This window comes from Notothenia coriiceps, unplaced genomic scaffold, assembly GCF_000735185.1.
Source record: "Notothenia coriiceps isolate Sejong01 unplaced genomic scaffold, NC01 NC01_scaffold00037246, whole genome shotgun sequence".
NCBI classification, from domain to species: domain Eukaryota; kingdom Metazoa; phylum Chordata; class Actinopteri; order Perciformes; family Nototheniidae; genus Notothenia; species Notothenia coriiceps.
The window spans coordinates 18,254,853-18,269,644 of NW_011369947.1; the positions used below are offsets into that span (position 1 = coordinate 18,254,853).

Consider the following 14,792-nt stretch of genomic DNA (forward strand, 5'->3'; position numbering starts at 1 on the left):
TAACCAGACTGTATCATTAAAACTAAGTACCAGTTCTAGATCCTTGACTTTAGACAAACAATTCAAAAGACAACATGTATTTAAAGACCAATCTTTGTTGTTCTTGACCCTCAGAGAAGGAGAACATGTCGTGTCTTTCAGGCATGTCCTTTCCTAACAAAAATTACAGGAAACATAAAAAACATTATTGCAGAACAAGTGTGTTATTTNGTGCTCACTGCTGCTCTCTGATTGGTGTGTTGCTTGACCAATGACCCCCTACCTTTGTTTTGTTATCATTACGTGGCTGTGTGTTTAGATGAAAGCCCAGTGGCTGTTCATCTGTTACACTGATTATACAGTAAAGCCGTAAAAATAATATGATATACAGTACAGTACAAGCAGGGCCGTATCCAGGATTTCCTAAATACCGAGGTCCAAACATGTTAGGGGGGTTCGGGGGACACCCCCCGAGATTTTTGGGATTTTCATGATCTAGTTAGGTGCTTTTTAAGTCCTGTGGGGGATCACAAATTGGATAATATATTGATTTCAAACCATGTCAGTGGGCTGACAATGTCAGCATAAATTATTTTTGAAAGTGTAATGCATAAGAATCAGTTGATTGTTACTATTAATGATCTGGACATGCAGAAGAGGCTAAAATGATCACAAAACATTGTCAACATTCATTTTCCATGTCTCTCTCCTTTCCATAACCTGCAGCCTCTCTTCCATCTTCTTTAGTCTCTCTGTCTTCTTCCTGTTCATTACTCTCTCTGTCCTCTACTCTTTCTCTTTGTTCAATCTCTCCCTCGTTGTTCACTTTTTGCTCCTCCTCACTTGTCGCTCCTGCCAGTGAATCAAAAGCAATTCAGCAATTTAGTTCATTTCACTTGTTTGTTTGCATTTTGTTTTATTTAAATCTGTTTTGTTTGATTCTCAAAAGAGAACAAAGATGTAAGCAAATTGTGTTTTATACAATTGTATGTTATTATGACATCATAACTGCAATAGATGTATGTTGTTTAAAAATCATGCCTATTGTCTATATTGTAAATGAAGACTAAGTTATAGATAGATGGATGGATAGATAGATAGATGGGGTTATTAAGCCTACATTCTTTTGTGTGACTGTACCTGCAGTTCCTCCCTGACTTCCATCACTTTCTCTCTCTCTCTCTCTCTACCTGTCCTGTCTCTTCCTTACCAAAGCTGAGCTTCGACTGACGTAGTCTTTTCATTATATCTGAGTCAGTGTAAAAAGAAAACAATACAATGTTATATCTTCAATGTTTTACTCAAATTGAAATGAAAGAAAAGCATTACAACGTTTGTTAAAAGGTAATCCTTCTGACATTGGATGAATGTAATTAACTTTAACTCTCTAGCTAGTTTATTCACGCAATTTAAACCAAAGTATAGCCTATAGCTGCAATATAAGTTAGTGTGCATGTTGTCGGACGTCCACTGACTAACGTAGAGCGTTCACACAGGATCTGCTGGTCATATGAAGCCCGCTGGACTCAGATCTCTAGATACCTCATCACTCCTCCGCTGCAACGATACAAGTCCGGGCTGCGGTGGTTTGTTGATACATGTCGTCTTCTTCTGTTTGCTTTAAATCGAGGCTACGTACTTATGCAGCGCCCCCCATCGGCAGTAAATGGAAGTACTACAAAGAACCCCGTTTAGTGCAGTTATTTCACAAGTTTTGTATACACAGCTCAAAAAATGTTACCGAGGTCCGGACCCCGGTGACCTCAATGGTAGATACGGCCATGCCTGAACACACTGCTGCTGAAACAAAATCATTTCCCAGTTTGGGATCATTAAATCACCTATATGTCTATCTATCTTAAAAGTTGATTTAAAATAGAATTCTTACTAAACTTTGACATATACAAGTCTGTTCAAATCTATTGCCATATGTTCCTCTGATCTATAGTCAAAACATTGGCTTTTTTTACTCAAAAAACTGAAGTCAAATGTTGTGTAAATTAGGTATGCAGTATTTTTCATACGTTTGAAAAAGATAAGTTAAAACTGAAAAATAAGTTTGCTTAAAGAGTGTTATGTAGATTTGGGTGGTGATTTATACTATATGCTTTCTTAACAGTCAAACCGAGACAAACATTGCACCGTGGAAGGTGAGACAACCCAAGGGTTAAGGGCATATTTGATACAGTTCTCAACAAGTGTGAACTCACCACATCCAGAGGCGCGTGGTCAATGTCCTCCAGGAGGATCCACTGGCCTTTAGAGACAGCCTGAGTCAGCGTTCCAGGCTGCCACACAAACTTCCCCGGGATATCAGTGCAGCGGTACATCCCCAGCAGCATCTGGGACACACACACACACACAACACAGGACAGATGTTCACCTCCATCTCATCCAGATTCAATGTTAGAGCGGCACTCCATAGGTAAGAATTCATCCCTGCTATATGGGTCATGTGTTCTACAAGGTGAGACACCGGGAGCCCTGTTATTTCATATTTGAACATCCATAAAGTTTGGGGACAGAGAAGCATACAACGAGCAAAATCCAAGTAGCAAAGGCAGAGACACCCTGATTTTAGCATAGCATATTGCAAAAGCACTTCATTTATAGCTTTTTTGTTATTTAATTAACCTGTCATTTCCTGATATGTTCATGTGCAATGTACATTTTAACATTTAGTAGGTAAAGTTACAAATACATGGAGTAAAGCTCACACAGACACAGAGGGCAGCTCAGGGGTCCTTTAGGTGAAACGCAAAGAGGTCAAATCATTGTTTATTAGACAGTGCTGAGTGTATGCAGCCTCCTGCAGTGATGTGCTTGTGCTCTTGTATGGTACAGGTAACTCATGGAATGAGAGGTTGTATAAAAGTATTGAAACAAATGTATATTGTATATGTATAACTGTCACAAGCTGGCAGTAATACATATATATATAGATTGTATTTATCGTAGTTTTGACAAGTTTCTTTGTTTTAAACGAATGCACACCTGAAAGTCCCTTTGAAGTCCAAGTGTGGAACATAAGCTCCAAATATACTAGATCCTACAATTACCATTATACATCTCTATGCTGTTGTTAATTAGACCCCCCCCACTGCTTCCTGAGTACTCCCCGCCTCAGTAAACTGTGTTTCCTGTGTGCTCTCACCTTGCTGTCGGTCTGATCCCCGAGCTGCACCTTCAGGATGTCTCTAGCTTTTGTGTGTCCTGTGACGGCAGCCATGAACTCCACCAGGGCAGTTTTTCCACAGCCAATGGGACCTTCGAGCAGCACAGGCTTCTGGGAAGCCACGGCCAGAGCCAGTCTCCTCAGATTCCGGCAAGTTGAATCCACCAGCACCAGATCCTTTTGGTTCCTCTGCAAGTAAGATCAGCATCAGGACCAAAACACCATATGATACACTTTATTGTCTCGTAAAGTCAAATCATAAATACTACATAGTACACGATTAAAGAAAACGCCATATTCCCACATGAGTTAAACTACATGTACACAGTTTGCACTTACACAGACAACATACTGACAGTGACCCCATTGCACACATCTGGAACTCTGGGTGGAGGATGTGGGTGGGATCAGATGTCATCTTTTGTGCCCGTCTAATGATTGGCTGCTCATAAATGCTCAATAAAAGTTCCACAGCAGAGTATTTTGATGGGACAAACTAAAAGGGTAAATACCTGTTCAGGCAGTCGAGGAGCTATCCTGGGAAGGATGACGCCGCAAACTGCCACCACGTTCTGGGAGAGGTCCTCTGACACCACCTGGCCTCTGGTGAACTTATTGGCTTTCTCCTGGCGCCACACCACTGAGCCCTGATTGGCTAACACCAGAGCTTTCTCTACCTCCAGCTGCTGGCTTTCTTCCAAAGATCTTAAGAAATAACAAAGAAAAAGTTATAAAACCGAGACGATAGTTCTGTACCTTTATTCTCTAACATTTGGAGTTCATACTTTGACTTGTAATTTAGTTTTTTTCAGATTGTATTGTTCGTATTAACCCTTTGGAGTTGACCGCCACGCCGGCGTGATCAGATCACATGACCTGTTCAAGCCGGTGCCGCATAAAAACAACAGTCCGGACAACATTGCCGTGGCTTTCTGTCAAAAGTACTGGCTTGAAACTATATCCCAGTCTTTGTTTCATGCAAAAAGACCCTGTAAACACGGAGATACTATGATATAAAGTTAATACATTTCAAAAGTACGAAAAATGGAAGCACATATTTGAATATCTTCGCCTTATTTGATCATTTTACAAAACGGAAAATACTGGAAACTGTAGATCCTGCTCAACGGGATGTATATGTGTATTTCTGTCGAAAGTACTGGCTTGAAACTATATGCCAGTCTTTGTTTCATGCAAAAAGACCCAATAAACACGGAGATACGATGATATAAAGTTAATACAAATATATTTTGTATTAACTTTATATCATCGTATCTCCGTGTTTATTGGGTCTTTTTGCATGAAACAAAGACTGGCATATAGTTTCAAGCCAGTACTTTCGACNGAGCGCGTTGATGGTTTGGTTTATGGCACGGCTGACTGATGGTTGCAATATTCCTAAATCGTCGGCATTGCAAAGTTGCATTTTCCCTGTTGCTAAATATCGTAGTGTTGCCAAACATTTTATTTCCGGACTAATCGGGTTATTCCTGTTAGTCGGGGATGTTATTGCATCCCGCACTAATTCCACAACAAGTTTGATACCCTCACGATTTAGCCTATATCTCTTGATCAATTCACAGTCTTCCATTGTCTCCAAAACATTTCGTCTCTCAGCCATTTTCAGATTCTTTGTGAATAGGTCTTACTGAGTTAGGAGTCCTCTCGAGGACTTTTAAGCTCTCCTAAACTTAGGTGCTACTTTTAGGCCTAAAATACTTTGTGAATTGCTCTTAGTGAATAAAATTAGGATTCCTAAATTTAAGACTGACACGCCCATTATGTTTAGGAGTTTCTCCTAAATTCGCCAGTTAGGAGCTACTTTTAGCCCTAAGATCCTTTGTGAATACGGCCCCAGATCTACAATACAGTTTTAACTTGTTCTGCTTGCACTATTCAATAATTGGACTGTATTTATATGATGCCTTACCTAGTAAAAAGTGCTTTAAAGCACATACCAACATTTACACATACATAGCAGAGGGCATGCTTCTTATCAGGTTAGGGGTTCATTGGTCTTGCTAAAGGGCACTTCAACACTCTTTCTAAGGAGCAAGGGATTACACCGGGGACCTGGAACCTTCTAAACATCAGTCAACACCTCCATCCCCTGTGCCATGCTGCCCAAGGCTACAATTCAGTCAGTGTGCTGCAGTCCATAATCTGAGAAGAACCTGATTTAGCTACACATAACTCCAAAACAATAACCACTTAGCATGATGTATTTCTTGTTTTTTTATGAAAGCCTTGTCAGTTGCTTTTTATTTAAAAACTTGCTGATTTATTCTCAACACCCCAAGGCTAATACATGGCCTTGGGCCCCAAAAGTAAATAAATGCCAAAGCAGCTATGCATGTGCTACTGTAGCCTCACATTAGTTTTGCATACACAATAATCCAACCTGAAACGTATAGTTCGCAACCTGCCCTTAAGTGCTATTTGATCCAAATGCTCATGAGAGCAAAGCGTACAGACACTGTAAAAAAAGAATAATCATCCCTAAGCTAATGCTCTGGCTTTCCTCTCTGGCAAAAGGCGATTGATAATGGAATAGTAAACACAGTGTGAAAGATGACAAAAAGTATTTTGTTTGTGCCTCGCAGGAAAGACCATGAATATTAAATATTTTCATTGCACTTTAATCTATTGTTGTTAGAGTGGAGAGCATGAGCATAAGAGAATGATGACAAAGGGAGAAAGGGAAGACAGGAGATACATGAGAAGATAAGATGGGGAAACACTTTGAATATATTTAGTATGCATTCTTGGGAAATAACAAACACAAAATAAGAATATACAATGAAGCCAATGTCATTAACCATGTCACACATTGACTTCAACCCTAGCTCAGGGCTTACATTCAGCAGCTTTCTATTGGATGTGTTAGGATCAAGTGTTACGAACATATTAGCCATTTCAGCTTTATAGGCCTATATACTGTATATTGGTTTTCAATGTATTGTTTTGGAAGATTTCTGCCAGCCATACATGTCCCCTGTAATTGCCTTTGCTTTGTAAGGCCCATCACGATGGAACACAGCATGTGTCTGCAGGATAATGTGTGTATGCAGAAATACAGTATAACCCCAAAGAGTTCAGGGTTTGCTTTTAAGATAACATTTTCAAATTATCAAATGGTGCCGGCCTCATCTCAAGCATCCTATATTTTAATAATGTGCTTTTATACATTAAGCTTGCTCCTTTTCCATGCTGAGTAATTCAATAAGCACCCTGCATTTGCACTCAAAATGCTAGCAAAGCTCTCTTAATAGTTTCCAGTGAAGCATCAACAGCTCTTGAAGAGGAAAAGGAAGTGAAAATAGATTTAAAAATAAAGTAAAAAAATCCAACAATGAGAGTTACTATTGATTAGCATCTTTATTGTCAATAACTCTGTAATCCTTCATAATCAACATAATCAACAACACAATAAGAGCCAATAATGCAACCAAACATTGAGACAACCTGTTATTACTGGAGACAAGCATGACCTATAATTATGACTGTCAAATCATTAAAATCACTTTCCTTGCGGTTCTGTTTTTGTGAAAGATTCTAGGAAAAACACAACTCCGATGAGATTGCTTTGGAGCCCGGACTAATGATTCATTTCTAAGAAATTGCTGCCTTCGTTGAGTTGTCTTGATGTTGAGTGATTTTCTATTCTTCTACTTGGTAACATTCATTCAGTCACACAATGGCTTTGACTTTTTTGACGTGGAGATACTTTCCCAAGTGTGGATTTTCCTGCCAAAATACAAGTCTTTGCGACATAGAAATATGTGTCGGTAAGTTTGTGAGATTCAACAAGTTCCGACATATAACGGGTGCACAAGTTTCCTCTCTACCTCCACCTGGTGCTCCAAACACACCCTGCCTACAAATAGGCCATCATTTTGCATTCTCATCACTTCCCTCTTCCTGACCCCATTTCTTCTAACTCCAAACTCTTTGGGTATCCTTGGGACCCCAAATCACTAAATCGGCCCTTGCATTGTCATTGTGTCATCTCTCTTATCTCCCTGCTTTCCTTTCTGCTTCTTCTCCTCACCCCCCCTAGCCTCACCATCCCTCATGACATTTGCAGCCAAAGGAGAGAAGTTAAAAGTGGAATTCAAAAAAGTGAAGCAGTTCCTCTGCTGAAATCCTCCTTTTCCAACACATCCAACACATGTCAGGTGTGAAATAAAAACTATTCAACCGAAACTCTCCTTTTTTTCCTGTACTGCATGCTTGTTGGTTTATGTGTGTTATTGCATGCATGTGAGGATACATGACTCAATGCAACATCACTTTTGCTCCATCAAGTATTTTTCTATAAAGCAAGCAGACGTATTCAAAAAAATGGAGCATAAAGCAAACATGCTATAGTCGTAACAAATAATGAGCCGAGCCATCGATTCCATCCAAGTGAAGTCCAACTGGGGGAATGATTGGATGCTGCTGATGTGTCACTGGACACAGTGCAGTGATTATCGATGTATGTCTACTGTCTTAATTGGAACACAAAAAAACCTCATCAAAACAAATTACCTATGTTTTATTCGGTTTCTTAGAACCATTTCATTCACTTCTCTCTGGTTGGTCAACTCCTAATGCACCCCCAATTTCTCCTTTGAAAGAACAATGTATCAGCCATGGTTGCTGCTTCTAAACTTGCAATCTCTTAATCAGCCCGAACACTAGAGGCATATTGACGGGCAAATTAGCTTGAATGGCAGGAGGACGCCGAAAGGCTGCTAGTCAGTGTGAAAGCAGAGAGGAGAGGCATGGATGTTTGGATTCAGGGGCTGTGGCCTCTTAGGGAGGTTGTTCACCTGAAAGCCTTAGCATACCAATTAACATGCCCCCACACACACACATATACACACACACACACACACACACACACACACACACACACACACACACACACACACACACACACACACACACACACACACACACACACACACACACACACACACACACGACACACTAACGACACACACACACACACACACACACACACACACACACACACAGACAGACAGACAGACAGACAGACAGACAGACAGACAGACAGACAGACAGANTGTCAGTCTTAAATTTAGGACTCCTAATTTTATTCACTAAGAGCAATTCACAAAGTATTTTAGGCCTAAAAGTAGCACCTAAGTTTAGGAGAGCTTAAAAGTCCTCGAGAGGACTCCTAACTCAGTAAGACCTATTCACAAAGAATCTGAAAATGGCTGCGAGATGAAATGTTTTGGAGACAATGGAAGACTGTGAATTGATCAAGAGATATAGGCTAAATCGTGAGGGTATCAAACTTGTTGTGGAATTAGTGCGGGATGCAATAACATCCCCGACTAACAGGAATAACCCGATTAGTCCGGAAATAAAATGTTTGGCAACACTACGATATTTAGCAACAGGGAAAATGCAACTTTGCAATGCCGACGATTTAGGAATATCGCAACCATCAGTCAGCCGTGCCATAAACCAAACCATCAACGCGCTCTCTAAACCACATATCATCCAACAGTTTATCCGGTTTCCTTTGGACAATCAACAACTACACAGGATCAAAGCCAACTTCATGGCAATTGCAGGTATGCCCGGTGTGGTCGGTGCTATTGACGGGACGCACATAAAAATAATTGCGCCATCAAAAGATGAGGACGTGTTCGTCAATAGAAAGAAAGTACATTCCATCAACACGCAGATTGTTTTTGATGCAACTTTTAACATTCTTGATGTTGTTGCAAAGTGGCCTGGATCTACCCATGATTCGCGTATTTTAATGGAGAGCGGTCTGAGGCAGCTTTTTGAGAGGCACCATGTACCAGTTGGGTGTCACTTGCGTTAAACTTTGTCTTCGCTTTCATTCATCATGATAGGGGGACTTGAACGGCGGTATGGGCTGTTATTGAAAGTGTTTAAGTGCTGGAAATATGCGCATTGGATAATAGTTTGCAGGGTGCTTTTAATTGCCTCCTTGATTTAATGCAATTTACGTATTTTTATTGTTTGCTCTCTCTTTAACGTGCATATACAACGTCATTATCGTGGTCTGCACAAACTTGTCATCATGCGTGTATTCTGCTAACTGCACTGTCCATAACTATTTGATAGGAATACATTTCTAGCCTAGGCTATTTCCTTGTTTTTCGGTGATTTAGTGGGCTCGTTTGTGGGATGTCGTGGATGAGTTTCACCGAGACCGCCTGCTCTGAACAACCAATCACCGTACTGACCGCTTCTAAACTCATGCACGAGAATCAACGTAATCCATAGCAACGGCGCGTCACTCTTAGTTCACTCTTAGTTCACTCTTAGTAATTTATCCTTAGTATGAGTAGGTCTCAGCGGCTTTGTGAATAACTTTTAAGAAAAAACTCCTACGTAAAATGTTTTAGCGCGAGTTAGGAGCACTCCTAGCGGTAAGATAAAATGCTTTGTGAATACGGCCCCTGATCAAGACACCTTTGTGTCAAATGGTCAGTATTTTCTTTATACTCATGTGCCACATTACCTAATGAAGTTTGTCCAACACAGTATATTTAGCTTCATTTTCATGTTCACTTTATGATTATGTTGCATGTCCAGACACCTTCAATCTGTGTTACTTGCCAATAGGGATCTTCTCACAATGAATACCAGCAGCTATAACAAGCATTCTGTTGTATCACTTCCGGGCCATTTCTAAACAAAGATTATCTATATAAAACATAAAGAATAACAAGCTATTCATGCCCCCTTTAAACATTATGTAATGCTTGGGATCAAATCCAGCACCGCTAGCATATAGATACTTTTTTGCATTCAAATACACTCTGCCATGTGTCCAGGTGTGTCTAAAGCCAAACGTGACATACCAAAATATGCAATTATGTACCTTCTATATCCAAGAGAATAATCAGACAATGCTTTGGTCAAATAACAATTTGGTCATATTAGCAGTTTGGGAACCTGCTTAAAGGCTAGGCCATGTTAAAAGACAAAGATGCAGTATGAGCATGACTGTACAAACAGGATTGCTGATAAAAATGCAAGGCATGTGAGCAAGGAGATGAATGGAGAATACTGCTGCCAACTTTATAAATGGTTGCACGCTATGTTAGAAGATATCTCACAGGAAACTGTCCTGACCCTGTCTCTTACAATAATACATCTACAAATATGTTTTGTTCTGGTTCTATATAATTCTCTGTATTTGTACATGTCTATTCATTTTAATTAACACGTTTTTGATTCATTCATTCATTAAAGGTCATATAAAATACAAATGACAACCAAAATCTAATTTGGAATTTGTATGATACCAACATACCTACATTGTTTTTTATAGAGCATACTTCTCATTAAATAAATGCATACAAGACATCCGCCATACATCTTTTTTTTTGTTAACATTCCCATATACAAGCAATTTCTTTATTTTCAATATTTAAGGTACCACATACTAGTGACTCAGTAGGTTCACATATGTGACTTTGGATTTACTTTGATCGTTGTTTCTTGAATGCTGTGTGTTAATGTTTGCATGTGGTGCAACCGCAGGACACAACTGGGCTTAGTGGTCATCTCATCAATGGGGAGGGGGTTGGGGAAAGCTTGCTTCCATGCTGGTAATTTAAAATGGAGCAGGATCCTAGTAAAGTATAACAATACGTCTGATGAAGAGCAGGAACTGGATGAATAGTATGATGCATCGATGAATGGTCTTGAGATCCCTGTATGAACTTTCCCTTACCTCCTGTGAAAGCGGTTATGTAAAGTTATTATAACTTAACATTTCCTTACTATGTTGGATTAGTTGGTTTTTTGGACAATCGAAGAGTTTAAAGGTGTTTGCGGTTGACCAAGGTAATGCTGGTGAAAACAGCAGCAATGCCTTCAGTAAGCAGTGCACAGTATTGATTTAATCAGATTTAAATTTTTGGTAGGAGTTCTAATCACTATGAATCGGCTTCTAATCACTAATGGTTTCTGGTGAGTCCTGGTAGCTCAATTAGTCTTGCAGTCTGCCTATTAAGGCTGATTCCTTGTCGCGGTGGCCAGGGTTTAAAACTAACCTGTTCCCCTTTGCTTTTCTCCTTTCATTCCTTTTTCGGCATATCTTTAGCTGCACTATACAATAAAAGGGAAAAAGTTAAACATAATGCTTTCTCTGTTTTATCTGTGTTTATTCTTCATTTTTCTAAATGATAGATGTGGCCATGAATAATGGTTTGGGTTGTTAAAAAAAGGAATTCTTAAATTCACCGGTGCCTTCATTCAGCATTTTGTACTTATTCACATTCCAGACACTGCTACTGTGAGATGTCTGAATATGTAATTATCTCCTATTCGGGAATGACTATCATCCACATGTTATCACATTTAGTTAAAGGAGTAGAACAACTATAATTTCGCACATCAATCCCACTTGACAGGACTGAGCACCAAACCATGAATTTGGATTGATTACCTAAACTCTAACAGCTAGTATAACTTACGCAGCCCATTTAAAGTGTCATAGGACTTCCGATATTTCTCAACAAATATTCACAAAGTACTTGTATTTAATCATTCAAATGAATCTGGGAAATGTCTAAATGCTGAGAAAGAGAACATTATATTAATCTCACAATGGTGGAACTGTCCACCTTAAATTAAAAAAATATTTCTTTCTTAATAGTCTGATGTAAAAGCCTGGTCAATTTAAAGTTCAGGCTACAGTAAAATGTGACCTCTCACACACGCATATACAAAAACAGCTCATATAACTTAACCTGATCAAACACTATCAGACTTTTTATCCAATAAAGTGGTACGACAGCAATTTTATCTCAGGCTGCTGTTTCCTTCCTGATGTTCATGGAAGGTTTTTCAATTCCCGACAGCCGTAATGAGATTAGAAGGAACCCGGAACCAAGGGAGACAAGTATCGCGTTTAAATTAGATAGAATGAAACTCTGCTAAACTATTCATCAGCTGCAATTGTTAAGTGCAGGCATGTGAACAGACACACACACACACACACACACACACACACACACACACACACACACACACACACACACACACACACACACACACACACACACACACACACACACACACAGATAATCTAAGTGCCCTGTTCCTCCCAACCTCCCAAGACTCAGCACGACAGCCTCCCAAATTACGGAAGTCGTGTCTGAGTGTTGTATGAGTTTACTTTCAGAGATAAGTGATGACCTAAGGACGTTTATCTGACTGCTAGATGGAAGACAGAAGCTTTAATATATACACATCTGCTAGCTTCTGTCTTTTCTTCTCTACAGTATTAGTCATTATAATATGTATTCAGCAAATTTCACCAAATGAGTCTTCCTCAAAGTTGGTATAAGATGGTGTTTTGCTGAATGATGCCTGTTCTACATATCGTGTTACTGCATGTGTTACTGTGTTACTCACTGAATTATCTTTTGAGGCAACAATAGTTGATTTATATCTTTCACATTTATAATTAATTTAATAAATGATTGCCTAATCAATAATGTGTGTCAGGCTACATGGAACATGCTGGACACATGCAAATGTTTTTATACACAAGTGGATGCTAAGGTCATACTCTACTGAGGTTGCAAGAGTGGCTTCCACTGACGCTTCTCATGGCAGAGACAAAACACATAATGGGGAACTTCTATGTGTTTAGAAAGGAAAGGCAAGAGACAACCTGAGAGGGATCATAAGGTTTTTGATCTTACAGCTCATTTTGGCTCTTCCTGCTTGCACTATCCCTCCCTGCAGACCAGTCACTGACTTTAAAACAGCATTTGAAATGTCTGATTCCTTTCTTTTTTCCCCAGCTACCTATTGTTGCTGAGATTGAGGTGACCATTATTTGTTTCATTTCATTCGTCAATGTTTCAATAACCATTACTACGTTATGTGTTACAATTATACCATCTCTATATTTAACTGACAAATAACGCACAGTAGTAGCAAACATTGGCGATCTCTGCTTTCGGGTAACTGTGAGTAAGAGGCTAATGACGGAAAGGGTCAATGAGACTAAGGAAAGGACAGATGGAGTGACTGAGTGAGGAATGGCTGATGGCAGTGGAATGGCTGAGAGTGGGAGAACAGTGGCAGCGATTTGTGAGAGGGATGGAATGATTGCTTTGGAACCGTGTGCGTGTGTGTGTGTGTGTGTGTGTGTGTGTGTGTGTGTGTGTGTGTGTGTGTGTGTGTGTGTGTGTGTGTGTGTGTGTGTGTGTGTGTGTGTGTGGACGTGGATGTTTGGATGTGTCAACGGTATGGGTGGGTTGTCCTATCAATGTCTAATTGTCTTTGTGTTAAATTGTAATTACGCTGGTCTGCCAGTGCCCCCATTAGGATGACCTCCAGCTGCTAATGGAAGAGGAATGGGAACATTGTTGCCCAGCAAGAACTAAAAAGGGGTTGAGAGACAGAGAAAGAATAGGGGGATGTACATGGTGAGAAAAGGGTGGATGGAGTGAGATGGAAAGCCAAGAGAAAGGAGAAAAAATACTAACTGTTAATACTGAGGAACTGAGATCATATGGCTATCAGTGATGGAAAAAAGGCAATTTTGCCAGTCCCTCTTTCTCTGTTACACATTTGTATACTGTCAGGATCCTCTTGAAATGACACATTATGTACATTAGTTTCTAGTCTCCTTGACTAATAATCCTTACTATATCGCTAACCTCTTTAATTAGTTTGCAAACTAAGACTGTAAATTGAAAAAAACATGGAAACATGAGAAACAACTTTTTGAAATTGCTCTTCAAAGTTAAAAACAACAATGCCCTGCTGTTACAGATGCTCACTTATGCACAAAAGCAATTGCTGGAAATAGCCCACAGAAACTAAATGTCACTTGAGTGCCCACGGTGTTTAGGGAATTGAATTTGCTTTTTGTTTTATAGTAGTGTTTTGACTTTTTTGATGATTAACATCTGTACAAGGGACTCATAGGCTTAGGGCGAGGGCCACAGACAAGGTCTTATAAATTATAGTTTTTTTACACTGTACAATCAATTGTTGTACGTCAAATACCCATTTGGAGACTTATGGATCTCGCTTTACAAGAACATTCTCACTTACATGGTGTAAAACTGAAATAGGCCCTTAAAGATTCAAGTATTGGTAAAACAACACACCTAAACAACCTATCTAAGTCAAGTATACACATATTGCTCCCCCCAAACCAAATGCACTCAGATAAAAGCTATTCCAAGGACACAAGCAATATATTTTGCACACACAGACCTAAATATATGCATATAACGTACATTACCTGAAGTCTCTACATTCCCTTTAACGAAACAAATGTGCATTTTAGTCACGGCCTGTCAATGTAAGGTCACCCGTTCCTGAATGGGATAATACAAAATAAAATAAAAAGCCTCCAATCAGAAATGATGTTTTGCTCCTATCAGCCTTGATGCATTGGAAAGTACTGATCACCTGAGAAAACCAGGACAAAATGCAATCTAGGTAACTGCTGCATAGGCAAGAGAACACACACACACACACACACACACACACACACACACACACACACACACACACACACACACACACACACACACACACACACACACACACACACACACACACACACACACACACACACACACACACACACACACTACAC

The 14,792-nt window shown here is 39.7% G+C and overlaps 2 protein-coding genes across 2 annotated transcripts in view; one reads left to right on the forward strand and one right to left on the reverse strand.

Annotated features, from left to right (window-relative positions):
* LOC104966019 (AP-1 complex subunit beta-1-like) overlaps positions 1-14,792 on the forward strand; it is a 373,094-nt gene that overhangs the window by 166,714 nt on the left and 191,588 nt on the right. The gene's annotated exons all lie outside the window — the stretch shown is intronic.
* The window catches only part of LOC104966479 (midasin-like), a 38,896-nt gene continuing 25,566 nt past the window's right edge, over positions 1,463-14,792 (reverse strand). The window contains exons 2-5 of the mRNA XM_010795665.1: positions 3,667-3,859; positions 3,134-3,343; positions 2,190-2,321; positions 1,463-1,779 (exon numbers count right to left, since the gene is read on the reverse strand). Coding sequence (XP_010793967.1) covers positions 1,717-1,779; positions 2,190-2,321; positions 3,134-3,343; positions 3,667-3,859 — 598 coding nt within the window. The 3' untranslated portion in view covers positions 1,463-1,716. The remainder of the gene's footprint in view (positions 1,780-2,189; positions 2,322-3,133; positions 3,344-3,666; positions 3,860-14,792) is intronic.